The sequence below is a fragment of the Dipodomys spectabilis genome, unplaced genomic scaffold, assembly GCF_019054845.1.
Source record: "Dipodomys spectabilis isolate Male_0828 unplaced genomic scaffold, ASM1905484v1 ptg000125l, whole genome shotgun sequence".
In the NCBI taxonomy this organism is placed as follows: Eukaryota; Metazoa; Chordata; class Mammalia; order Rodentia; family Heteromyidae; genus Dipodomys; species Dipodomys spectabilis.
In genome coordinates, this window is record NW_024870802.1 from 9,421,063 (window position 1) to 9,448,696 (window position 27,634).

The window sequence follows — 27,634 nt, forward strand, 5'->3', positions numbered from 1 at the left end:
CATGATACTCAACAAAAATGAACAAACAAATTACCAGCTCCTCTGGGAGACAGAAAAGGCAGTACTCAGAGGCAAGTTTATAGCTCTGAGTTCCTACATCAACATATTGGCGAGATCTGAAACCAATAATTTAATGAGATAGCTGAGCCTCCTTGAGAAAGAGCAGCAAGATAAACCCCAATCCAGTAGATGGAAAGAAATAATTAAAATTAAACCAGAATTAAAATAATTAGAATCCAAAAAAAAAACATACAAAGAATCAGCAAAACAAAGAGTTGGTTCTTTGAAAAAATTAACAAAATTGACAGACCCTTAGCAAATCTTATCAGAAAAAGAAGAGAACATACCTAAATAAACTCAGAGATGAGAATGGAAACATCACCACAGAAACAACCAAGATTCAGAACATTATAAGGGAATACTTCTCAAAATTTTATGCTAATAAGTTTCAGAACGTGGCAGAAATGGACCTTTTCCTGGCAAATATTGACATGCCAAAACTGAACCAAGATGAGCTAAACCATCTTAACAGGCCCATAGCAAGCATTGAAATAGAAACAGCAATAAGAGACCTCCCATCTAAGAAAAGCCCAGGACCAGATGGTTTTACAGAGGAATTTTACAAGGCCTTCAAAGCAGAGCTCACACCAATACTCCTCCAACTCTTCAATGAAATTGAAAGAGAAAGTTCACTACCGAACTCATTCTATGAAGCCATCATAACCCTCATCTCAAAACCAGGCAAGGACTCATCAAAGAAAGAGAACTATAGACCCATTTCTTTGATGAACATTGATGCAAAACTTCTCAACAAATTTTGGCCAATCGACTTCAACAATTCAGCTAAAAAATCATACACCACGATCAAACAGGATTCATTTCAGGGATGCAAAGCTGGTTCAATATACGCAAATCAATTAATATAATCCACTACATCTACAGGAGCAAGGATAAAAACTACGTGCTTATCTCAATAGATGCAGAAAAAGCATTTGACAAGATCCAACACTCCTTTATGATGAAGGGTCTCCAAAAATTAGGAATCCATAGAACATTCCTCAATACAATAAAGGCTGTATATGACAAACCTACAGCCAGCATTATACTTAATGGTGAAAAACTAAAGCCATTTCCTCTTAACTCAGGAACGAGACAAGGATGTACACTCTCTCCACTTCTCTTCAATCTAGTATTAGAATGCCTAGCTACAGCAATAAGACAAGATGCAAACATAAAATGGATCCAAATAGGGAAAGAAGAAGTAAAACTCTTGATCTTGTATTTAAAGAATCCCACAGACTCCACTCCCAAATTACTCAAGCTGATTCAAAACTTTGGCAAAGTAGGAGGGTATAAAATTAACCCTCAAAAATCAATGGCTTTGGTTCTTTCCTTTCGCTGCTGCGGCCGCAGCCATGAGTATGCTCAGGCTGCAGAAGAGGCTTGCCTCTAGTGTCCTCCGTTGTGGCAAAAAGAAGGTCTGGTTGGACCCCAATGAGACCAATGAAATCGCCAATGCCAACTCTCGTCAGCAGATCCGGAAGCTGATCAAAGATGGGCTGATCATTCGCAAGCCTGTGACTGTCCACTCCCGGGCTCGATGCCGCAAAAACACCTTGGCTCGCCGAAAGGGTAGACATATGGGTATAGGGAAGCGAAAGGGTACAGCCAACGCTCGCATGCCAGAGAAGGTGACCTGGATGAGGAGGATGAGGATTCTGCGAAGGCTGCTGAGGAGATACCGTGAATCTAAGAAGATTGACCGCCACATGTATCACAGCCTATACCTGAAGGTTAAGGGGAACGTGTTCAAAAACAAGCGCATTCTCATGGAACACATCCACAAGCTGAAGGCAGACAAGGCCCGCAAGAAACTCCTGGCTGACCAGGCTGAGGCTCGCAGGTCTAAGACCAAGGAAGCCCGCAAGCGTCCGGAGGAGCGTCTTCAGGCCAAGAAGGAAGAGATCATCAAGACTCTATCTAAGGAGGAAGAGACCAAGAAATGAAGCTTCCCTCTCATGTCTGTACATAGTGGCCTCTGATTACAGATCAATCGTTGAAATAAAACAAGCCTTTATCTTAAAAAAAAAAAAAAAAAAAATGGCTTTTCTGTATGCCAACAACAAGAAAAGAGTGGCTGAAATTAGGAAAGCAACTCCATTCGTAATAGCCCCACAAAAAATAAAATACCTAGGAATTAAACTTAACCAAAGAAGTGAAGGATTTCTATGATGAAAAAGGAAGTCAAAACAGAACTTAGAAAGTGGCAAAAACTCCCATGCTCTTGGATTGGAAAGATCAACATCATGAAAATGGCAGTACTTCACAAGGCTATCTACAAATTCAATGTGATACCTATCAATATTCCAAAATTCATGTAGAACAATATCCAAATATTCATATGGAACAATAAAAGACCCCGTATAGCAAAAACGATCCTCAACAGAAAGACACTGCTGGAGGAATATCAATACCAAATTTCAAACTCTACTACAAAACCATAGTAATCAAAACAGCTTGGTACTGGCACAAGAACAGACCTCAGGACCAATGGAATAGAATTGAAAACCCAGAAATGAACCTACAGACCTATAGCCATCTAATCTTCAATAAGGGAGCTAAAAAACTAGAATGGAAGAAAGACAGCCTCTTCAGTAAACGGTGCTGGCAAAATTAGTTAACTACTTGTAGAAAACTAAAGCTAGATCCTTATATATCACCCTGCACCAGAATCAACTCCAAATGGATCAAAGACCTCGGAGTCAAAGCAGACACTCTGAAAACATTACAGTATGGAATAGGAGAAACTCTAGGTCTCCTTGGCTCAGACCGAAATTTTCTTAATAGAGACTCAGAAACACAACAAATCAAAGAAAGGTTGGACAAATGGGATTGCATGAAATTGCAGAGCTTCTGCATGGCAAAGGACATAGCTAGCAAGATCAATAGAAAGCCCACGGATTGGGAGAAGATCTTCACGAGCCATACAATGGACAAGGGTCTCATATCTAAAATATATCTGGAACTCAAAAAATTAAATCCCCCAACAACAAATCTTCAAAGAAACAACTGCCCAATAAATAAGCGGCTAAAGACTTAAACAGAAACGGAAGGATGGCCAAAAGACACATGAAGAAATGTTCACCCTCCCTAGCCTTAAAAGAAATGCAAATCAAAACAACATTGGGATACCACCTCACCCTAGTTAGAATGGCTAGAATCAAGAACTTTAATAACAACAGATGCTGGAGGGGATGTGGACAGAAGGGAACCTTACTGCACTTTTGGTGGGAATGTAAACTTGTTCAACCACTTTGGAAAGTAGTATGGAGGTTCCTCAAAAGACTCCGCATAGAGCTCCCCTATGACCCAGCTATCCCACTTTTGGGCATTTACCCAAATGTTCACAAACAAGACCACACTAAAGCTACCAGCACAACTATGTTTATTGCAGCATTATTTACCATAGCTAAGATATGGAACCAACCCAGATGCCCCTCAGTAGATGAATGTATCAAGAAAATGTGGTATATATACACAATGGAATTCTATGCCTCCATCAGAAAGAATGGCATTGCCCCATTTGTTAGGAAATGAAAAGACTTGGAAAAAATTGTATTAAGTGAAGTAAGCCAGGCCCAAAGAAACACAGGTCCCATGGTTTCCCTTATTTACAATAACTAATATATTTCTGAGTCAAGCAGAAAAGGTCAGATAAGCTGATGTTAGGGAAATGAACCCTAAGATATGTATTCAAATGTTTTCTTTCTTTCATGCGATTGTTTCTAACACATTTATAAGATTATTTCTTTGTTACTTTGTATGTCCCTCCCCCACAGTATAACCCCTGCTTTCACTGTATTTGATGTTGGTATAATTTGTGGAGGGGAAGGGAAAAAACAAATCGTTTAAATAGGGATACAGGTAGACCCATTGCAACAATGAGATGTACAAGTTGTTATGTCGAAAACAAACTTTACAACTTTGGTGGGGGGGGAGGATTGGGTGGGGGAGCGGGGGGAGGCTGGGAAGGGATGGGAAGGGGAAAAAAAGGAGGAGGCTACAATGCTTGATAAGAAATGTACTCATGTAATTGTACCCATGTAATTGTAACCCCTCTGTACAGTATTTTCACAATAAAAAAAAAAAAACAAGACAATTGTCACCTTGCAGAGTTCAGCATAAGCAGGGAATGAGCATTTAAAACATTGAGGTTATTTAAAATAATAAATTAGTAAGTCACTTCTTAATGTAAATGAAACAAAGTGGAAGAATACATCTCAACTGTGAAACTATAAACTTTTCCTTAAAAAAAAATGTGACCAACTTTCATAAATAATAAAAAGGGATTTGTGGGGTATTTTTTTTCTTTGTCAGTGTTGGGGATTGAACCGATGGCCTAGAGCATGCTAAGCCAGTGCTGTCCCAATTTAAAAAATAAAAAGTTATGACAAGATTTCTTTTCCTTGAAAAAGTTTGTATAAAACTCATCAAATGGTTTTTGTCTTATAATTAACAGAATTTACATTTGAATCACAAAAATGTATTATGTTTTGGGGAACACACAGGTAATTTAGACAGTAATAATTACTAATCATAGTACAATAACCATTAACCTCAATTAAAATGTTGGGGGTTTATTGACATAACTGATAACATCACATTATAATTTGATTTCTTCCATCTATCTGACTTATGCAGTTCAATGTTCTCTTAAAATTTTATTAAGTAACAATTACACAAAGTAACATGTGGCAAACATAGTTATAAAACACAATAATAACAAAATAAAAGCTTTGTTGGAAGATGAACCCATCACCCATAAACTAGAACAGCATCGGCCCTGTGAAACAATTTATGGAATCCCTTCATTCCCCGCCCCTCACCCACCCATGCCTACCCTACCACCATCATCCAAGGTAAGCACCATTCAGTCCTATTATTATTATTTCCTTGAGCTTTTCTTACAGTTTTATTAATATATTTATTGCCTAGTTTTGCTTTGTTTTGAGCTTTAGGAAAACATACCCAAATGTATCTGGTTTCCTCGGCTTGCTTGTTTTTCTCAAAATTGGGATTCTAAGATTTACTGAACCATCCACCTTACAGAGTTTTGTGGCTCATTTTCCATTTCCCTGTGTGGGAATCCCACAGCTTCCTCCACTCTCCTATCAGTGGAAATTTAGGTCCCTTAAGGTTTTGTTTTCATGAACAAAGTTGCTAGACATGGTCTTAGGCATGTTCTCAAGATCACAAAGAAAAATCTTGCAAAGATGAGGACCAAAGCTCTTCTGCATCTTAAAAACACAAATGTTCAATTTGATATGATAAAATGGTTATCCAAAGTATTTTGTAAAAACAACAAAATAAGAATAAAATAAAATCCCATTAATCTACATTCTGGCCCTTGCTTAGCATTTTCAGGCTTATTTCCTAAGCAAAGGACTCAATTAAGCCAGACCAGACTGGGTTTATGACATAACGTGTTGTTTGCATCTGCTTAAATGTGTGGTGATCTGTAACAAGAGTAATAGATAGGTCATGTGACATCTTCACATTGACCCTCTAGAAATGGTGAGATGGTATCTCAGTGGACTCATGAATTTCATTTCCTGTGTACAAAATAAGGTTGGGTATTTTTTTTTTTCAGGCTAATTTACCATTTATGTTTCCTCTTCTGAGAAATGCTCCTTGACATGTACTGTTTTCCTGGCTTACCCCTGAGTAGTCTTTTTCTTATTGATTTGAAATTGCTTCTATGTTCTGGATATATGAATTTATGCCTTACTTTCTTTATGACTTCTCTTTAGGAATATACATTGTTAATTTTAGTGTAGTGAGATTTATCCATAATTTCTTTTAGGTTTAATGCTTTTCCTATTTCATTTAAGTACTTCGACCAAGTGTTTTTAAAAGATTTCTCTCAGCAGAAATATCCAAAGGCTTCATTAATTTTCTTGCAAATCTCCTCCTGACCTTTGGGTACCTAAAATACTCTCTTTAAAGGTACCAGACTCATACATTCAATTTTCTCTTCTCTAATAGATCCTAGTGTATGATCACTTTTGTCTAGAACTTTCCTCATTTCAACATCATGGTATTTGACACCTTTTGTGAAGTTTACGATTTTATCTTACAATGGCTTTGCCCTGTATTTTCATTGGACTGTGAGATGTAATCGCAGTGGACAATCCTATGAAAAGCCAGTCCACTGTTCTCAGGATGCGTGGGTGCTTGTCCCAGGATGCTGGAGGAATATCTGACCAGGAAATATCCTAGCAAGCTCATTAGTGAACATTTTTTATGTCATGACAACCTTCACTTTCCTGTACAATCTCACAATTTGAGAAAATTGGATGAAGCATATTAGAAAAAAAGGAAGAGCTTCAGCATCAGCAACTCACAGAACCTGTCCTGTGGGAATGCCAGCTCATTCATTGCCAGAAACCTGTGAGATGCTCATTGCTATTATTTTGATTGTCCAAACAAGGAAGGGCTGGTGCTTTTCCCAAATAGCATAGCTAACTGATATAAAATAGAGCATTTCAGACTAAGATTTAAAATATGTGTAGACATATATTTTCTACTTGCTCTCAACTACTACCCATATTGCTCTTTTTTTCTCCCATACTAGATTTAACTCAGGGCCACACACTCACTCAGCTTTTTCCTGCTCATGGCTGATATTCTACACCACTTGAGCCATGCCTCTATTTCCAGATTTTTTGGGGGGCGGGGGTCCGGTCATGGGGCCTGAACTCTGGGCCTGAGCGCTGTCCCTCAGCTCTTCAGCTCAAGGCTAGCACTCTACACCATTTGAGCCACAGCGCCACTTCGGCTTTTTTCTTTTTGCTTATGTGGTGCTGAGGAATCTAACCCAGGGCCTCATGCATGCAAAGCAAGCGCTCTACCTCTGAGCCACCTTCCCAGCCCTGTCATTTCCAGATTTTTGCTGATTACTCGGAGACGTGTCTCAAAGATTTTTCTACTCCATCTGGCTCTGACCCACAACTCTCAGATCTCAGCCTCCTGAGTAGCTAAGATGATAGGCATGAGCCACTGACACCCAGCTCACACACTGCTTCTTACAGCAAGTTGAGTGAAAGAATAATACAAAACAAGACGTAAAAAAAAAATTAAAAATGCGTTAGAAACAATAGCAAGAAAGAAAAGCCACTTGTGTCCCATTTTGGGGTTCATTTCGCTTAACATCATCTTATATGTACATAGCTTTTGACCATGTGATTTTTTTTTTTTGTTTCTTTGTATGTTCCTCCTCCACGGTATAACCTCTGTTTTCACTGCATTTGATATAGGTGCCCTACATCTTGTATACACACTTCTCTAGCTTGAGGAGGGGAAGGGAAAAAACAAAATGCTTAAATAGGGATATAGGTTGACCCATTGTAACAATGAGATGTACAAGACATGATGCTGAAAAATGAACTTTACAAAGGGGGGGAGGTTATAGTTGTGGAAGTGGGAGGAAAGGGATGGTAGGGGAAAACAAAGGATGAGGTAACAATGCTGGACAGGAAATGTACTCATTACCTTGCTCATGTAACTGTAACCCCTCTGTACAGTATCTTTACAATAAAAAACATATTAAAAATTAAGAAGAGTCTAAGAGTATCCAGTAGCAGGCCAATTGGGCTGGAACCTACACAGTATGTCAAAGAAGTATGGTGGTATCCACCAACCTGTCATGATCTCACTCAAATTTCCTCCTGAATCCAGCAAACCTAGAACCCAGTACTTTTTTGGCATTCCTGTGCCACATAGCTCTGGGATGGGGTCACATTGATACCTTTCTAACCACCTGCAGTGACCTGCTTTGCATCTGTGTCTGCGTTCTACTCTTGCCTTCAGCAAGGACGCTTTGAACCTCACAGCCATTTTTCACTTAGCCCTTCTTAGCTTTTCCATAACCTCCATGTGACTGTGGACATTACAATGTGTGAAATGAGAGTTCATATTGTCAATTAAATTTGGAATAAAAGCTATTTGTCAGTTGCTCCTGGTTACCAAGTGAAACAAAAGTAGTACTTCGCAAGCTGATGCAAACAAAATTGCTGTGTGTTTATTGTATTCAATAAATCCAGTCATTGTAGAAAGATACAAGCATGTGTATGTTTCTAACATTCGTCTTTCTAAAGATACATTCATTCCATCATTCATTCACCCATCCATCTAGCACACAACCCAGACTGAGATGCACCAAGCATTCTTCCATACTCCACTATCATCGCCATTGTCAATGGTTGCCTGCATAGTTATTAACTGCTATATATTTAAGAAACTACTATAGACCAAGTATAGTATCTCACATCTGTTTTCCCAATTCCTTGAGAGGCAGGGAGTCAGGAGGATTGGGGTTGAAGGCCAGCCTGGGCAAAAAAAAAAAAAAGCTAACTCAAAGAATAAGATAGATATGATAGTACACATATGTAAATCCAGCCACATGGGAGGTTTAGGTAGGTGATTTGTGGTTCATAACCAGTCCAGGGGAAAAGTGTGAGTCCCTCTCTGATATATAACTAAAGACAAAAAGGCCTGGGGGCATGATTCAAGTGGTAGTGTACTAGCATAAGGCCAGGAGTTTAATCCCTAGTACTGCTAAAGAAAGAAGGAAGGAAGGAAAGGGTAGGGGAAAGGGGAAGGAAGAAAGGAGGAAGGAAAGAAGGAAGGAAGGAAGGAAGGAAGGAAGGAAGGAAGGAAGGAAGGAAGGAAGGAAGGAAGGAAGGAAGGAAGGAAGGAAGGAAGGAGGAAGGGAAGGAGGGGAGGAAAACATTTAAGAATCTACTATGTGCCAGTCATTTTCATAAGTTACATCCAGCTCTTTCAACAGTTCTGTAAATCAGTGAATATTCTTCATCTTACTGATGAAGAGAAGAAACCCAGTTCCAAAAGACCATACCCCTTGTAGTACTCTACATAGTCCTCCACAAATCTACAGTTCAAGAGAGAGGAAGAAGGAGAAATGGTTGACTTCAAGCTGTGTCTGGTAAGAAAAATTCTTCATAGTTACAAATTTCCATCCTTTAAAAAATGTCCATCTGTATAATGGAATTATCTACAGCTTCTTCTCCACTAGCTTTGTCTACATTGTAAATCAGAACTGTTTCTGGTATCTTTTGTATCACTACAATAAGCATAAGGCCTGGTACTTAGTATTAGTTGAATAAGTGAGTGAATGAAAAGAATGAATAAATGATCCATCAACATAACTCAACAATTCTCTGTCAATCCCAAGGAGTTCCTCATTCAAATCATATCAAACATTCTCAGTAGCCTGGTGTGATGGCTCACTCCTGTAATCCAGCTACTCATCCAGCCCAAGATAAAATGAAAGAACAATTCTGTCTCAAAAAACAAACACACAGAAATTGTACCAGATGGTGCACACCTATTATCTGTGCTACTTTGGAGGCATATCAATAGGAGAATCATGGTCCAGGCCAGGCTGGGCAAAAATACTAGACCCTGTCTTGAAAATAAGGAAAGCAAACAGTTGCTCAAGTGATAGCACACTTGCCTACCTATAAGTGTGAGGATCTAGATTCAAATCCCAGTACAAAAAAAAAAGAAAACAGAAAAACCTAATCATGTTAATACAAAGTAATACCCAAGTATAGTCCATGAAATTGGTTAACATGGCTATCAAATATAAATAGTCTGAACTGGTATTTCTAGATACTATACATTTAGTTCCAAAAAATAAATGTAATACAGCATTAATGATTTGAACTTCATTCCATGTTTTAATGGTATCATTTTAAGTAAATTTAGTTCATCTATTTATCTATCTATCTATATGACTATATACACACATATATGTACATATATTAAGTTAATCTCATCTAATTCTTTTTACACTTTCTTATTGTGGCTACTGGGAAATTTAACTTTATTGGACAGCTCTGAAATAGAGCAGCCATGTTGCCTTTAGACCTCAAATTACAGGGAAACAAAACCATATTCACTTTTCACATGTGTATAATCTGAATGCAAACCAACTACCTCTTTATATAAATAATGGCATGAAACTCCAGGAGAGAGCATGAAGTCATTACACTGCACACCAACTTGGAAAATTAGACTTCACACAAATTGTTCCATAAAGCACTTTATAAAAAAATTAAGGTAAGTAGAAAATTGTGTATCAAGTTCTGCAATACCAAATTGATTTGTCTCCAAAAAAAATATCATAAGCTGAGAAGGTAAGGGAAAAGCAGCCACCAGGAGGAAGGGAGCACTTGTGCTCAAATTCCTCACACTTCTGTGACCTATGGATTATCCCTGTACCAATTCCCACAGATCCTCCCAGCAATCTTGGATTTCTGCTCATGATATCTACTCCCTCCTGGAAGAAGGTATCATCAGTCACAGGTATCATGGTCAGATACAGCAGTGTCCTAGCTGGACACCAGTGGCTCATGCCTATAATCCCAGCTACTCAAGAGGCTGAGATCTAGAGATTGTGCCTACAGTTCAAAGCTGGTCCAGCACACAAATTCTTGAGACTCTCACTTCTAGTTAATGAGCAAAAAGCCAGAACTGAAGGCATGGCTGTGAGTGCCAGTTGTGAGCAAAAAAACTTGAGTAAGAGTAATAGGTCCCAAGTTCAAACCCCACACACACACACACACACACACACACACAAACACAGTGCCCAATAATCTCTTGCCAGGTGCCAGTGGCTCATGCCTATAATCCTAGCTGAGATCTGAGGATTTTGATTCAAAGACACCTGAGGCAGGAAAGTCCTTGAGACTCTTATCTCCAATTAACAACTAAAAAACTAGAAAGGGAGCTGTGGCTCAAGTGGCAAATCACTGGCCTTGAGAAAAAATGCCCAGAGATAATGCCTAGGCCCTCAGTTCAAGCCCCAGGAATGAATCTAATAATGATTTTGATGATGATGATGATGATGGTGGTGATGGTGGTGGTGATGGTGATGATAATAATAATAATTTCTCAACTATTGTGAAAGATATACATTGTCCACATGGAACTTAATACTTCCTTGCCCACTTCATGCTCCCTCTTCAACTCTTCACTTCAAAAGTTCTAGAACAACGCTCTGGACCTTCACTGTTGCTACGATTATGTACTTCCAAAGATAGGAGAACAGCTTTGCTAAGAGCAGACCCTGTCCTGAGAGGTATGGAAGAAGAGCTGACAGCCAGAGCACAGAGCCCCAGCCCTCTACTAGGAGGAAGAAGGCAGAAGATTAATTTTCGTATTTTATGTGCTGGCCACGCCAGCCAAAGCCAGAAGTCTGGAATTAAAAAAGCAGACTGATTCTCTATGTGACCCAGAGGTCAACATGGAGATCTTTACAGATGAAAAGAGCGGTTTTTATAAACCATGAGTGGAGGGTGGGGGGGAGTAATCATTTTTGACTTAGGAGAAAACTCAAGTTGTATCGGACCTGGCAGGATGAAAGGATTTCACAAGTCAGGGAGCAACTTGAATACTCAGTAGCCAAGAGAAGTTGGAGGCTTTTCCGAATAGATGCCCTTCAGCTGTTTATCAGTTTCAGAAGAACGCTGAGAGTCTCTTAAATAACATGGACACTGTGATAAAGAAAGTTAAGAGACAGGAACTGGGAGGCCACGGTAGGCACCATCATGGTTTTTCAGTGTAGCTGAAACTGCAAAGCCAGTGGAACAGGAATGTTTGGGATTGGAGGGCTGACTTTGCCCTGCTCTAACTCCACAGCCCCCTGCCTAGATGCAGGTGCTCATTGAACACACCCACCTCCTACACAGGCTGCCTGCGGCTCTGGCTGGTACCTGCCATGACTCCTGTCCTCCCACTCCACCCAACCTATTAGCCTCCCGGGCCTGATTGTTCTGCTTCCTCCACCACAAACCCCCAGTGCCCCTGACCCCACCTTCGGTCACACCTGCCAGGTACACTCCCTGCGCTACAGCTCTCCAGGATCCAGCTGCTCAGCTCCCAGCCACCCCCCTGCCTGCTGGAGCTCCACAGGGGCCCAAGCCTTGGCCTCTGGGCACTCTGCATATTCACGCCTTTCTTCCCTCTGCTTAGCAATCGCCATTTTTGTTTCTCACGAACATTCAGGTTGTATCTTGTCTCCTCTGTAGACTCTTCAGGCTTCTCTCCCCTTCCAGGACTCCAGTTCTACCTGGTCATGGCCACGCAGCAGATGGCTTGATTGGAACAGGTAAGGATGCCTTAAAAGACCCTCATTTTCATCCCAAGACCTTGGCACTTGGTCGGTGGTGGATGGAATGCTGTGGTTCCCCTTCTCCTGGCATGTGTGAATAAACATGCAGCCATCAAATCGCCCATTGATACTCCACGCATGCTTACCCTGCAGGTCCCTTCTTCCCCTGTGTTAATGCCATCACAGATCTCATCCGTGCTTTAAAATGTGTGCCGAGCATCAGATGTGCCTTGCCTCTCCATGATGGAGGGGGACAGGGACAGAAGTCTTGCTTGGCTTCTTCTATGTTCTTCTAAGCTGTGGGACTCTTTCATGTCTTTGGGCGATTCCTTTCTGCCGCGGAAGCTTTCAGTCTGAAGTCTACTCCCCTTACTCTTGCCTTCTCCGTCTTTCTTTTTTTTTTTTTTTAATTTAATTTAATTTTATTTGTGAACATACTGTACAGAGGAGTTACAGTTACATGGGCAGGATAATGCGTACATTTCTTACCAAGCATTGCAGCCTCCTCCTTTGTTTACCCTTCACATCCCTTCCCAGCCTCCCCCCTCCCCCCCTAATCCCAATCCTTCTCCTCCCCCCCCCCCCAAACCGACGTTGTAAAGCTCGTTTTGGACATGACAACTTGTACTTCTCATTGTTGCAACAGGTCCACCTGTATCCTTAAACAACTGGTTTTTCCCCATCTCCTCCACAAGTTATACTGACATCAAATATAGTGAAAGCAGGGGTTATACTGTGGGGGAGGGACATACAAAGCAACAAAGAGATAATCTTATAAATGTGTTAGAAACACATGCATGAAAGAAAAAAACATTAAAATACACATCTAAGGGTTCATTTTCCTGACATCACATTATCTGACCTTTTCCGCTTGACTCATACATATACTAGATATTACAAATAAGGGAAACCATGGGACCTATGTTTCTTTGGGCCTGGCTTACTTCACTTAATATAATTTTTTCCAAGTTTTTCCATTTCCTAACAAATGGGGCAATGTCATTCTTTCTGATGGAGGCATAGAATTCCATTGTGTATATATACCACATTTTCTTGATCCATTCATCTACTGAGGGGCATCTGGGTTGGTTCCATATCTTAGCTATGGTAAATAATGCTGCAATAAACATAGTTGTGCTGGTAGCTTTAGTGTGGTCTTGTTTGTAAACATTAGGGTAAATGCCCAAAAGTGGGATTGCTGGGTCATAGGGGAGCTCTATGTGAAGTCTTTTGAGGAACCTCCATACTGCTTTCCAAAGTGGTTGAACAAGTTTACATTCCCACCAACAATGAAGTAAGGTTCCTTTCTGCCCACATCCCCTCCAGCATCTGTTGTTGTTAGAGTTCTTGATTTTTGCCGTTCTAACTGGAGTGAGGTGATATCTCAATGTTGTTTTGATTTGCATTTCTTTTATGGCTAGGGATGTTGAACATTTCTTCATGTGTCTATTGGCCATCCTTCTTTCTTCTTCAGAGAAGTTTCTCTTTAAGTCTTTTGCCCACTTATTTATTGGGCAGTTGTTTCTTTGAGGATTTGTTGTTGGGGGATTTAATTTTTTGAGTTCCAAGTATATTTTAGATATGAGACCCTTGTCCGTTGTATGGCTAGTAAAGATCTTCTCCCAATCCGTGGGCTTTCTATTGATCTTGCTAGCTATGTCATTTGCCCTGCAGAAGCTCTGCAACTTTATGCAATCCCATTTGTCCAACCTTTCTTTGATTTGTTGTGTTTCCGGGTCTCTATTCAGAAAATTTCGGCCTGAGCCAAGGAGACCCAGGGTTTCTCCTATTCCATCCTGTAATGTTTTCAGAGTGTCTGCTTTGAGTTCAAGGTCTTTGATCCATTTGGAGTTGATTCTGGTGCAGGGTGATATATAAGGATCTAGCTTAAGTTTTCTACATGTAGTTAACCAATTTTGCCAGCACCATTTACTGAAGAGGTTGTCTTTCTTCCATTCTATTGTTTTAGCTCCCTTATCGAAGATTAGATGGCTATAGGTCTGTGGGTTCATTTCTGGGTTTTCAATTCTATTCCATTGGTCCTGAGGTCTGTTCTTATGCCAATACCAAGCTGTTTTGATTACTATGGCTTTATAGTAGAGTTTGAAGTTTGGTATTGATATTCCTCCAGCAGTGTTCTTTCCATTCAGGAGCGTTTTTGCTATTCGGGGTCTTTTATTGTTCCATATGAATTTTTGGATTGCCTCTTCTATTTCCTTGAAGAATGAGGTTGGAATTTGGATAGGTATTGCGTTGAATTTGTAGATAGCCTTGGGAAGTATTGCCATTTTCACGATGTTAATCCTTCTCCGTCTTTCTGAGCCCCTGGCAGCAAGGCTGGCAATTCCAATAACCCCAAGAACTGGGCTCTGCAAAGGCATCTGTGGTGACCTCCTTGAAGCTGCATCTCCTCAGTTTGCTCTCTTGGCAGCTTCTAAAAGCCCAGCTCCCTTTCTGGATTTTTCTCCACCTTTGCCCTTACACTGCCTTCGGAGTTGCACTGCAAACTCAGATGCCCTTCATGGCAACCACTGCAAACGCTCACGCGAGCGTTCTGCTTCCTCACTGGAAACTAAGGGCAGCAGGTGTATACAAGCACAGAATGGGTTCCGAGAGAGCATCTGCAGCCCCAGACGCCTCTGACATACTTAGGACACACATCCTCTGAACAGCACACTGCACACACCTTCAAACCCCGTCCTTCCCCTCGACTCTCAATGGACTTCTTGTCAACCATCCTTTATAGATACCACAGAGGTCCACAAGACTGGGTCCTCCCTTCTTGCATTAGCTTACTCAGTCTCTGTTTTTTCCACCTCTGCTCCATTACTTCTGCCTTCTGGGCAAAGGTAAGACCCCACTTGAACAGGATTTTGAATAATGAAGAGGAGCTTTGGGTGTGGGCAAGGCAACGATTAATCGTTTTAATGACAGAAAAGGTAACTATGTTCAGAAACCCACATTAATAAAGATTTTGAATGCATATTAGAAATAATTATTAAGTTAGCCAAGCATGGTGACACCCACCTGGAATTCCAGCTACTTAGGAGGCAGAGACTGGAGGATTATACTTTCAGGCCAGCTCATGCAAACTTAGAGTCTATTTCAAAATACAAACAGTGTGGTGGCACATGCCTGTCAACCCAGCTAAATAACAGGTAGAGGGGCTGGGAAGGTGGCTCAGTGGTAGAGCGCTTGCCTTGCATGCATGAGGCCCTGGGTTTGATTCCTCAGCACCACATAAGCAAAAAGCAAAAAGCCGGAAGTGGTGCTGTGGCTCAAGCAGTAGAGCGCTAGCCTTGAGCTGAAGAGCTGAGGGACAGCGCCCAGGCCCAGAGTTCAGGCCCCACAACTGGAGCCAAAAAAAAAAAAAAAAAAAGAGGTGGAGAGGAAGGAGATCACAGTGGTGGCTGCCCCTGAGCAAAAATCTAAGACCTTATCTAGGGAGGAAAAAAAAAACTGAAAGCAAAAGAGGCTGAAAGGTGTGGTTCAAGCAGCGCAAGGCCCTGAATATAATCCCCTGAACAAAATAAGAAGAGAGAGAGAGAGAGAGAGAAAGAAAGAAAGAAAGAAAGAAAGAAGGGAGGGAGGAAGGGAGGGAGGAAGGGAGGGAGGGAGAGAAGGAAGGAAGGAATCAGAAGAAAAGAGATGGGAAGAAAGAAAAGAAAGGACAAAAGAAAAGAAAGAGAAAAGAAAAAAGGAAAGAAATGGAAAAAGGAGGGGAGAGGAAAGGAAAGGAGGAGGAGGAAGAAAGGAGAGCAAGCACTAAACGGGAGGTAACAAGTAACTTCTGGATGAATGCTAGATACTTGTATCATCATCTATCCGACAAAGTCACTAAAGACCCGATAAGACAATACATGTAAAATCACTTTGCCAGTTGGAAAACACATTTATAACTTGTCATTATCCTGTGATAATATGCCTCTAGCTAGATTAGGAGCCAGGCCATGGCAATATTGAAGAAAATTAAAATACCTGCTAATTTTCTTTTGAATCCACATTCCTGGAACTGTTTATAAACTGGGGATTCTAATTAATTTCTATCCTCTCACCTCATGTCAGATGAAGAGAAAGTCATAAACTTCAAACTCTATTAACAGTCTAGCCAAGTTCCTGGTGACTGTCAATTAGGCCATCAGGCTTTGGATTGGAAATCTGAAAGTCATCTTTTGTACCCTGCCTACAATCACAAGGCTGGTTAATTTTCTCTTATGACTCTTTCAATTTCCTTCATCTTGATCTTCTTGGCATCAAAACATCATAATTTCCCCCACAGTAGCTTCATGGCCATCCCTCTGCTTCTCTGACTTCCATCGGTCCCTCCTTCCTGGGATTGCTCAAAGCCCACCGTCTTCTTCACTATGATGGTGAGTTTTTCAATTTATATTTTATTATCTCTAAGTAGCTATACAAAGGGGCTTCACTTCAGTGTCTCAGTTTATGAGCACAATGCATCTTAAGCAGTGTCACCTCTTCCGTCATTCTCCCCCACCTCTCCCAACCCCGCCCATCCCCTTGTAACCTGGCTCCAGCTCCACGTCTGTGCATCCAATAGTGTGACTGTATTCTTCCTCTCTCCACTCCTCTACCCCCTCCCCTTTATCTCTTCCCTTCCCAGCAACACATTTCAGCTTCCTAGTATTTATTTTGTTAAACTAAGTTAGCTATTCAAAGGATGATGAATTTTTTTAAATAGCTGGTATTATAATCAAAACAGTAAATCAGTAAATGGAAAAAATTGAATAAGAAAAACATAAATCTTGCAACAATGAGAAGTACAAGTTGTCATGTCCAAAACGAGCTTTACAACGTTAGTGCGGGGGGGGGGGGGGGGGGGCGGAGGGGGGGGGGTGGAGGGGGGGAAGGGGGGAGAAGGGGGGGAAGGAGAAGGATTGGGATTAGGGGGAGAGGGGGGAGGCTGGGAAGGGATGTGAAGGGTAAACAAAGGAGGAGGCTACAATGCTTGGTAAGAAATGTACGCATTATCCTGCCCAAGTAACTATAACTCCTCTGTACAGTATGTTCACAAATAAAATTAAATTAAATTAAAGAAAAACATAAATCTACAAGTAAACACGCTGAATGACTAATACACACACACACACACACACACACACACACACACACACACAGGGACATTCCCTCCTGAGGCCAAAGGAGGATATGCATAGGAGTAGTTGACCAAAACTCAATAGCTTTGTGCAAATGATCATATAAAATAATGTTTTAGTTGCCGTTGTTGCTGGTTTTGTTTTCTTTTCCTTTTGTCTTGTTGGTTTGTTTGTAATTGGGAGGGTAAAGGAAGGCACAGAAAAGGTGGAACAAAGGGCAAGCAAATACAACAGTGGTACTTACTAGACACTAGTATGGCATGGTAGGGGCAATGGGTCAGTCTTATTAACCTTGCACTTATCCCAGATCAAGACACAAAGCTGAAAACCACTTTTGATGCTGCTCCCTTGACCTCTGCAGACCTCCAGTTGTCCAGTCCCACACACTGGTCTTTTCAGGTCTCATGGATTTACTTCCTTCTCTTTACTTCAGTGCCTGTTCTTCCCTGACATCCTATTACCTTGGGTTTGAGTTACAGCTGCTTTTTTAGCTGCCCCTTCCATGCCAGCCCCGGCCTCTGCATCCCTTTCTGTCTTCCTCCCTCTTCACTTTCACCTTGTCACACTCACGACAGTTAACATCCCATAAACACAGGACTGACGGGCTAACCAACTCAGACTAGAATCCAAGGCCCACCTCACACAGCTGGTCACATGGTTTCTCAGCCCTAACTCTGCCGCTGAAAAGTAGCTCTGTGGCCTTGACTATGGTATTAAATCACTCTGAGTCTGTTTTGTGAAACTGGCCTAATAGCTTTCATACTAAAAGTGATTGTGAGGGTAATTTATACAATATCCACAATGTAAAGGAATCACCACAGGATGGGTATAAAGGACTACAGTAGACATTCACTCCGCGTGACTGCTACCATGCAATCTGTGGACATTGCCTCGATGAGATCCATCACCGTCTAACAGAGCAAGTTTAATGGCAATACGTGGTCCACTAATGGCATAACCACAGGTTATGTAAGGCTAAAACAAAATAGCCTGGCTATGGTGCCTGCTGCTCAAACACATCCCCACATACTGTACTCACCCTCTCAGAATTTTGACTCCATCTTCTCTCAGACTACAAAAGTCCCCCATCCTTAAAAAAAAAATCCTGGTATAGGAGATTGAACCTAGGGCCTCACTATGCTGGGGTGGGGGGTTGGGGGGAGCACTACCAACTTGAACCAGGCCCCAGACCTTTTGCTTTTAGTTTGTTTTCCAGAGAGGGTCTTGCCTTGTCTTTAGCCAAGTGGCCTCTGGGAGGAATGCTGCTAGCTCTACCCGCCCCCACCCACCCCCCAAGTAGCTTAGCTACAGGCATGTGCTACAATTCCCAGCATTGATTGGAAGCTAGCCCAGATACACTTACTGCAAGACCCAATCTGCAAACAAAAGGTTGAAAGTGTTGCTCAAGCAGTAGAACACTTTTGCGAGGCCCTAAGTTCAATAAGCGACTAGCCTTTTTCATTCGTTTCCAAATACAACTAAGAAAACTTACTGACCATGTGCTTCCACACTACCTTTCCACACCGACACCACCACCATTGTACTCCTTAGCTCTACACGTTACCTGTCTATTTCTAACCTAGGTACTTTGAATTACTTAACACATGAGATTTCCTGAGAATCAAGTACGCTCAACACTCAATAGCCCGAGTCACTTGGGCAAGTGACTTGCTTAAGGTTTCCAAGTTGGTCACTGGAAAAACCAAGACTCAAAATTAAGTCTAAGCTCTCAGCTACTCTGCCACCCTACCCTAGTGAATGATTTTAGGCAGTGCCTAGAGATATCACAACACCTGAAGACCCAGCCTACCAGGTCTTCTTTGTCCTTGAAGAATCCAACTCCTCACCTCCTCTGCTCATATCCCTCTGGTCCCTACAGTGTTTTAAACCACAGATATCTCATTGCATGCTGTCTCAGGCCTTGGCTCTACTGAATAATTAGGAAGTCACTATTTTCAGTGTCTAACACGGTGTGATTAAGCATGATTGCACATTGTTCACTAAATGGGACTACGAAACAATGATCTAAATTTTCATACACTGCTTGAGACCAACTCATTTCTTCCCCAATAGACCTCCAGAATCATCTCAAATAGGCTATAAATTTCTTACAGGCAAACACCACATCTTTTATTCTTCTGTCTCTCATACTCTTAGGGGAAAATATGTACACCTCAAAATGTCTTGTGTTGCATAGTCTTCCAAGCAAACTCTCCTACACCTGGGAAAAGGCAGGGACCTCAGATATGTCAGATAAAAGAATCAGAGGCAATGGTCTCTTCGCATCATGTCACAACTGAGCGCCCTGAGTCCTTGCACACACTGGAAGATAATGTTCCTGATTATCAGAAGTTGAAAGCAAAGTGGGTTTGATGGCCTCACTCTAATGCTTAATATGCTACATCTTTGGCATCGGCTCCAGAAGAGACTGTGCTTCAAGAACTCAGAAGAGGTCTCCAGGGCATCTAGGCAGCTCCCAGTCTATCTCCATTATTAAATACACTCAGGGTAGAGAATATGCATTTTTAAATGCATGAAACATGAGCCAGACTTGACACCCATCTATCAGAGCTGCTTTAAGGATAATAAAATCAGCACTGCCATTATAAGGAGAGAGAACTTCATGACCCACTGGAGATTTCTTCCAATCTAAATGATTCTATAAATTCCCCTAAAATCATAAAAAAAAGCAGATTAAGGATTCATGTAGGTGTTTGCACTATAAATACAAATTAATTTCTGCTCCAGCTGCAATTTTTTCCCATCCTTGTAAAAAGCACCTCTATCCTTGAGATATTTCTGGGTAAAATATCAACCAAGAGAAGAGCTAAAGATAGTTAGGACTCCCCCAGGTCCTTGTTGGCAACTATTTTCTTCTAATTTCACAAATAAATCTGTATCTTGAAATGAAGTGAATTGAATCTTGCTGCTGTCCAAAAACATTTATCACTGAAAATCTGTTTTGTTTGGGGAGTAAGATATAATTGTATACAGATTCAATAAGAACCTAAATGCTCCACTGAGAAATTCTTCATTGAAGTTGCTTGGACTCTGAGTAATCTATTTATTTCTTTTTTCATTTACTAGTTATATCATTCCTATCTGTTTATACTTTTAAAAAGATCCTACTTAAACACTGCTCTTGTCAAAAAAAACTCTTAAATAGTTTCAGAGGTCAGAAATTTGTATTACTTCATTTCTCCCTTGTTTCTATGCCTCTTAATTCAAACTGATTCTTACAGATGAAAAAACTTAACTTTTTTTTACATTCATCTATTACAGCCCAATATCTAGACATAAAAAGACGATAGTAATTGGAAACACTTTTAAAGATGAATTTATCAAGTAGTACCCTTTTGGCTCACCTACTTGCTCTAGTCCAATGTGAAATGGAAATGAGTGAATGGAATATGTAGATCATGTTTGAAAATGGTGGAGAAAAACAACACAGACCTCTAAGGAAATGTGCTCAATTATGACATCACAGCTTTTCTCCTATAAAAAGATCCATGTCCCGCAGCAAACTGTAATTTCCTAAATAAAGGGAATAAAAGATCAGAGGAAAGGAAAACCTATCAGCAATAGAATCCATGGATAGCAGCCATATGCCAAGCATATTCAAATACCATAACCAACAAAAGACTTTTAGAAAATAAATCTTATACCACTTAAATGCTTAAATATGAAGTAGTTCCCATTGGGCCAAAGAAAGGAGTCTGATATTTTGTTACAATAACTGCCACTTGCATGGACAATCCTAGACATCACTCTCCTTCATTTACTCTGGGCTTGATCATGTGACTTGCCTCATCCAATGAAACATTAGCCATCATGACACAAATGGCGAATCAGAAAGTGTCTGTGTGTTCCGAACTGCCTTGTATTGTTGTTTTTAAGAACCCTAAGGTTATCGCTATCAAAAAATGCACAAAAACCCTAGACTAGGCTAGTAAAGACCGAGTTGAGTCACTTTTCAACCCCGCTCAGTATTCCAGCACCCATTGGACATGTGGGTGATGTGTCTATATCAACCAGCTCCTATCCCACCTACCAACTGACTGGATTCCAAGCAAGCTCAAAGAACAAACCACTCAGATCCCTTCCCAAATTTCCAAGTGACATACTCATGACCTAACAAATAATAATTGTCTTAACATCACAAAGCTATGGGAATAGTTTGTACTACAGCAAAAGCTAACATGCACAGAACACACCCCAGGAACACAGCAGTTAATAAGTTACAAGTTCATAACTCATGCCCCCAGGAGACAAGTAAAAGACAGTTTGAAGCATGCATGGATCTAGTCAATTATTCCTGAAAGCAAAATCACATATGAAATGTTGAATTCTACCAAAGCCCTTTATAAGCCAGTATTCTGGAGGTTCTTCTGGAATCTAAATATAAAGTACAATAGCCATAGTAATAATCACAGAACATATATTAAGTGCATACCTCGAGCTTTGTGTTTGATAAAGATGGTCTGGTTTAATCTACAGGAAATCCTCAGTGAAAAATAACATTATTATCCATTTTACAAATCAAGAACTGAGATTTTGAGTAGTTAGTGAAGTTACCAGGGATCTCTCTCTCTCTCTTTCTCTCTCTCTCTCTCTCTCTCTCTCTCTCTCTCTCTCTCTCTCTCTCACACACACACACACACACACACACACACACAAAACACTGTGAGTAAATTTAGATACAAAAATACAGTTTGCTCAAGAGTCAGATCTCTTTGTCTCTGTTTTTCTACTGACTACCACCCCCATGGGAACCTTCTCTCGTCCATTGGGATGGGCACTGCCTATCCCAGGAGACTACTCTCTCTTCCTTGACTCTTAGACTGTCCAGAAAAGTAGGCCTAATGAAAGCCAGCCAGTCAGAGATAGGAGAAGCTGGAATGGGTGGTGGACTTGCTGGGTCTTGCCCAGGCCCGTTGACAACACAGACCCTGGGAGATCAAGAGGGCTCCAACGATCTATTAAGCACAAACACAGCCTGACCTGCCAACAATATAGAACCCACCCAGATTACTAAGGCCTTCTTCCCCACTCATGGGAAAGTGGGAGGAAGAAAAGAAAGGGGTCTTAGAATGGAGCTCTGAAAACAGACGGAAAGTTAAGACAAAATTCATTCCTTTCTTCTCTTGGTGGCACCAGTGGCTCCTATCAGGAGAGTAAAGGGCTCAGATTTATTGCTCACTTAATGTACATCAGCCCTTTCTTATTTAAACCTCTGGAGTTGATCCTGTTGTTTCCTGGATTTGACAGTTTGAAATATCTCAACTCTGAAAGCTGTGATGAAAGCGTAAGTGAAAGAGGGGAGTCAACGAAGACACCCCACTTTGAAAACAATTTGTTCCCAAATATAACATGAACAAAGGATAACAAAACCAAAGATAGAGACTAATGATCATCTGTATATCTCCTTAGGTTGTCTACAATTGCAAGTGTTTAAGGCATAAACTTACAGTTTAAGGCATAAACTAGTTTTTAACCTCTATTTGCCTAATGGAGCTTAGCAGGGCCAATCTCTTTTTAAGAAACCCCTAATGCTTGCAAGTAGAGAGTTGTTCCTGGCACGTTTATGGAGAGCCACTGAGGGGGAATATGAGAAGCCATTTGGTAATTGAGCACATTAAGTATACCTAGGCAAGTGTAAAGAGACACAGGTTGAGAAACATATTCACCTTGAATGAAGCTGAATGCCATTGTAAGAACAGTCCCACATGTCTGCATATTCAAAGCTTGTTCCCTTCAAGATCACAGGATCCAAAACAACTCTGCATTGCCATCCTTTTTACTTTGGGCCACTGGCAATGGCAGCAGCATTTTTCTGAAGGCTCATAAGTCTCTCTGAGCTGTAGGTCCCTGATCATTTGAAAGAGGTTGTTGTGAAGATTAAGGACTAAAGTAATAACTCCTAGATTGTAGATTGTTTTGGACCTGTGTTATTCCCCTCAAGTCTTGGGAGTGCCAGCAGAGACTTGCTAACTTTGTTTTTGTTGAGTTTTAAGATGAAAAATAAAAGAATGATGGGGAATGTTATGGTTTGAATACTGAATGCCTCCCCTCCTTGCCCCCAGGCTTTGGTTTTGAACTCTTGATCCCCAGGACTGGAAGTGCGATTTTGGAAGGATCTAGAAACTTTAAGAGGCAGGATGCAGTTGGATCATAGCAGGACCATCCTTGAAGGTTATCCTGGTCCCCGGCCCTTCCTCCCTCTCTTGGCTTCCTGTCTGCCATGAGGTGAGCAGCCTCCTCCACACTCACACTGCCATGGTATTCTGCCTCGCCATAGGCTCAGAATCAGTGGAGCCAAGGACCATGGACTGAAATCTCTGAAACTACAACCCTTCCTCCTTTGCATCATTTTTCTCATAGTGACACAAAGTCTAACATAGACCGTATTACGGCAGTATTCATTATGTGCCAGCAACCACTCTAAATGTTTTATGTATATTAATATAAGCTCCTCACAAGCTCTTGGAGAGAGGCATTATTACCCTGTCTCACAGATGAGAAAACTGAGTTATCAAGAACACAGGATACTTGCTCTGAACCAACCGAAAATGATCAGGAACATTTATTGTCATTTCATAGATGAGAGGAATGAGAGACAGACAGAGCTGGAGACACAAGAGACAAAGACAGAGACGGAGACAGAGATGAATCATCTCTAGAAAAATCTCCAAAAGTAAAACAGAAAGACACAAAAATAAAAGAACAAGCCCTAACATTGCAAAAAAAAAAAAAAAAAAGAAAGGAAGGAAGGAGAAAGCAAGAAAGAAAGCAAGAAAGAAAGCAAGAAAGAAAGAAAGAAAGCAAGAAAGAAAGCAAGAAAGAAAGAAAGAAAGAAAGAAAGAAAGAAAGAAAGAAAGAAAGAAAGAAAGGAAGGAAGGAAGGAAGGAAGGAAGGAAGGAAGGAAGGAGAAAGAAAGGAAGGAAGGAAGGAAGGAAGGAAGGAAGGAAGGAAGGAAGGAAGGAAGGAAGGAAGGAAGGAAGGAAGGAAGGAAGGAAAAAGGAACAATGGCTTAATGCCACTATCCTTATGTGATTGCTTTGTTATGGACCAATGAGAATTACATTTGGGACTATCTAGTTCCTCCTGGTCCTCAGATCAGCACTGGGGAACCACTGGCCATCAGACATGGAAAGTGCTCTGCAAGAGTGTCCGCCAAAGGTGCTATAAGATTATGGGCAATACAGAGAGACAAACAGCATGTCTTTTCTCTCATATGTAGAAACTCAATCTAAAATGTAGCTGGACATGGTCGCCTATGTAAGACCCTAGGCATTCACACACAACAGACAGAAGGAGGATGCCCCTAAGACACACAAAGGTACAACTTCTCTGAACATTTAAAATGCCATCTATTGAACCGAACTCTAGCAAATGGAAACAGGGCTTTTGTTGTTGCTGTTGTTGTCATTGTTGGTAGTAGTGCTTATTTGAGGGTTGGTTTTTTTTTTCTTCTAGGGGGCAGTCAGAAAGGGATGGAAAAAAGGTGAACAAATGCAATCATGCCACTGAGTATACATTATATGGACAATGACCTATGTAACTTGGGGCAGGGATAAGAGGGAGGAGCTGGAGGAAAGTAAATGAAGGGTGACATTGTCAAAAAATGTGCTCACTACCTGATTTATGAAATGATAACCTCTCTACAATAATAATAATAACAAGATTTCATTTAAGATTGTGAGCAATAGTTCACCCTGATAGCTTGTCCAAGCCCACACTGTCTTGGACAAACCAAGTTCAGGCAGACCTACGGTGCCCTCCAGATAGTCTACATGGCAGAATGTCCCTCAGCTGCTCAGACCTGGCATGAGTATTCATCTCTCTAGTGAGGGAGCATCTTCAAACATTTCATCTTCCCTTCGGGAAGATGGCCATTGTAGCGTCAGCCACTAACCAACCAAGCAAAAAGTGCATTTGGTGTAAACTACATCACCAGCAACTAGGCATGATCGTGGAATCCTGCCTTCTCAACTTAAGTGATTGTTCAATCATTGAACAATTACTTTGATGCTTTTTTTTGGTTTTGGTTTTGGTATGTGTTGAGGGAAGGGGCCAGTCATGGAGATGAAACGTTTAGTGATTTAAAGGCACTAAAGAATAGCAATTGGGAGCCCTGCTCTGGAATCCAGCAGTTCCATTCCACAAAGCTGTGGTGCTACAGGGCCAACAAATCTTTGCTGTAAAGAGGCCAGACCGCAAGTGTTACATCCAGACCTTGTGAGCCATGTGGTTTCTGTCCCGGCCACTCACCTGTGTTCTGAGAGTGTGAAGATAGCCATGGTCAACATGGGAATGAGTGAATGTGGCCATGCACCAGTAAAACTTGGCAGGGGGGCCCTGAATTTTGAGTTTCTAACATGTGGTGACATATTCTTCTTTTGATTTTCTTTTCTATCCACTTAAGAAGATAAATACCTTTCTTGGGATGGACCAGATGAAAAAAGAGGGCCCAGGTACAGCCCTCTGTCCCCAACAGGGCCATCGTTTTCCAAGCCTTTGTTAAATAATCATGTCCCTGGCAATTCTGAGCTATAAACACTGAGGCTTTCCCTCCTCTGGAAGTTCAAGGACAAATTCAGTTTCCTCCTCTGTGGAATGGGAGCAAGAGTGGTACCCGCAGTAGGAAAAGACTACTCGACACAGGCATGCAATAGAGCTGATCTGTACCTGTGGTTTCCTCTACTCTGCAAACTTCTGCCAAATCCATCCAGGCCACCAACAAATAGGATCAAGGATTATCATGGCTCTGTCAGCACAGAAACACTCCTCACATTCACACCAGTGGGCTTTAAGAGTTTTCCTGGTCCTGAGATGTGCCCCACTCCTCCCAACACTCCCAGTCCCTGGAGCTCAAGAGCAGAGGGCCTGAGCGGAAGGTTATCACCCTCCAAACTACAAATAATGATATTTTTCAGCACTGGCCAATTCCCAAGCATTCCGCCAAGTGCTTTAAGTAATTCCTTCCCTTCATTGCCATAGCAACTGAAGAACGCTAATGAGATGAGGAGCTCCAGACTTCAGAGGAGGAAGGTGAAGCAATGAGAGATGAAGGTGAAGTCAGGAGAGATGGGCTTCCACCCGGCACCTGCCTGCACCTTGACAGCTCTTGATTGCAAGCACCGAAGTTTCCCACAAAGCAAGAGGGGACTTTAGGGAGTCTGCGGTGCTCAGATCGATGGGTATTCTGAATCTCTGAGGACTCTTGCAAAGATACCCACTCTGATAAAGGAGGCCTGAGGAGATTCTGCTTTTGCTAAATGGTCAGGGATGCTGATGGTGCCAGCTCTCGGTCCTCACCTGGAGTAGCAAGGGTGATACAGCTTTTCTACATGAAAGACTAAGGCAGGATGCACACAATGAATTCAGTGTCACGATATACCTCAAGTGTCTGCTGATCTGGTAACGAGCTTAAGTTCAACCCAATGCTCCATAGAGTGCCCAGGGAATAGCCTTGGGAGAAGGTCTTAGCTGTTCCGTGCTGTGTTTCCTCCTCTGTAAGAGATGGCATAGCTCTTCTGGGTGCCCAGGGACAATTAATGAAATAATTCACATATAGAGCACTTACAGCACTGTAAATGTTTTATGAAGTGTAGGCTGACCAGGAGGCCAAGAAAAAAAGGGAGGGCCTTGCTGGAGAAAGATCTAAAAATGGGCAATGTCAAGTTTGTTTCCTGTATAGCTAATAGCTCACATAGATCCATCCCCACCCTCCTATCATTCCAGCCATTTTACAGTTAAGTAAACCAGACTTCCAACCAGTCAGTCATAAAATTAAATTAGAAAGTTCCCCTTGAAAGGGCAAGGACCCAGATGCCAGCAAAGAATCGGTGATTTCCCATTCAGTTCATGACCTACACATCCATGGCCTGTGCCTATTACCTCTCCATACATATCAAAGAATACACACGATGGTTTCCTGAAGCGACAAGCAACTGAACTTCTCCTGGCTAGTATCTCACCTGGATCATTTCCGGGGAGTCACTGTGCCCTTCTGGTAGAGTATAATTACTTCTACCCTTCAGGAGAGAGGCCTCGGTGTTCACATCTGCACAAGAGGCACTCGGGAACGAGCCCAGTGCTAACATCCCAGACCATACTTGTTTCTCCAAACCCCTGCCACCTCCGCAGGTGAATCCCTGTCATCCGCCCCCACCACCTGGCACACTGCCTTAGTTCCTTATGTGTATGTTCAGCCCTGAGGCCTGTGCAGAGAGACCACACAGGGCCAGCCATGCCTTGGGCATTCAGTCAGGGGTGGCTGTGGTGAGAACAAAACCGAGATGCCATCTGTCAAATGGACCAT

At 41.6% G+C, this 27,634-nt stretch overlaps 2 protein-coding genes across 2 annotated transcripts in view; one reads left to right on the forward strand and one right to left on the reverse strand.

The window, feature by feature from the left end:
* Nucleotides 1-27,634, reverse strand: part of Cfap58 (cilia and flagella associated protein 58) — a 98,363-nt gene that overhangs the window by 22,289 nt on the left and 48,440 nt on the right. The gene's annotated exons all lie outside the window — the stretch shown is intronic.
* On the forward strand, nt 1,385-2,091 carry LOC122115905 (60S ribosomal protein L19-like). Its single transcript, XM_042689506.1, has one exon. The coding sequence runs from the start codon at nt 1,416-1,418 to the stop codon at nt 2,004-2,006; it is 591 nt and encodes a 196-aa protein (XP_042545440.1). The 5' UTR covers nt 1,385-1,415; the 3' UTR covers nt 2,007-2,091.

Excerpts from the sequence above, each read along its gene's own strand:
- LOC122115905 (XM_042689506.1), top strand. The coding sequence starts at position 1,416 with ATGAGTATGCTCAGGCTGCAGAAGAGGCTTGCCTCTAGTGTCCTCCGT.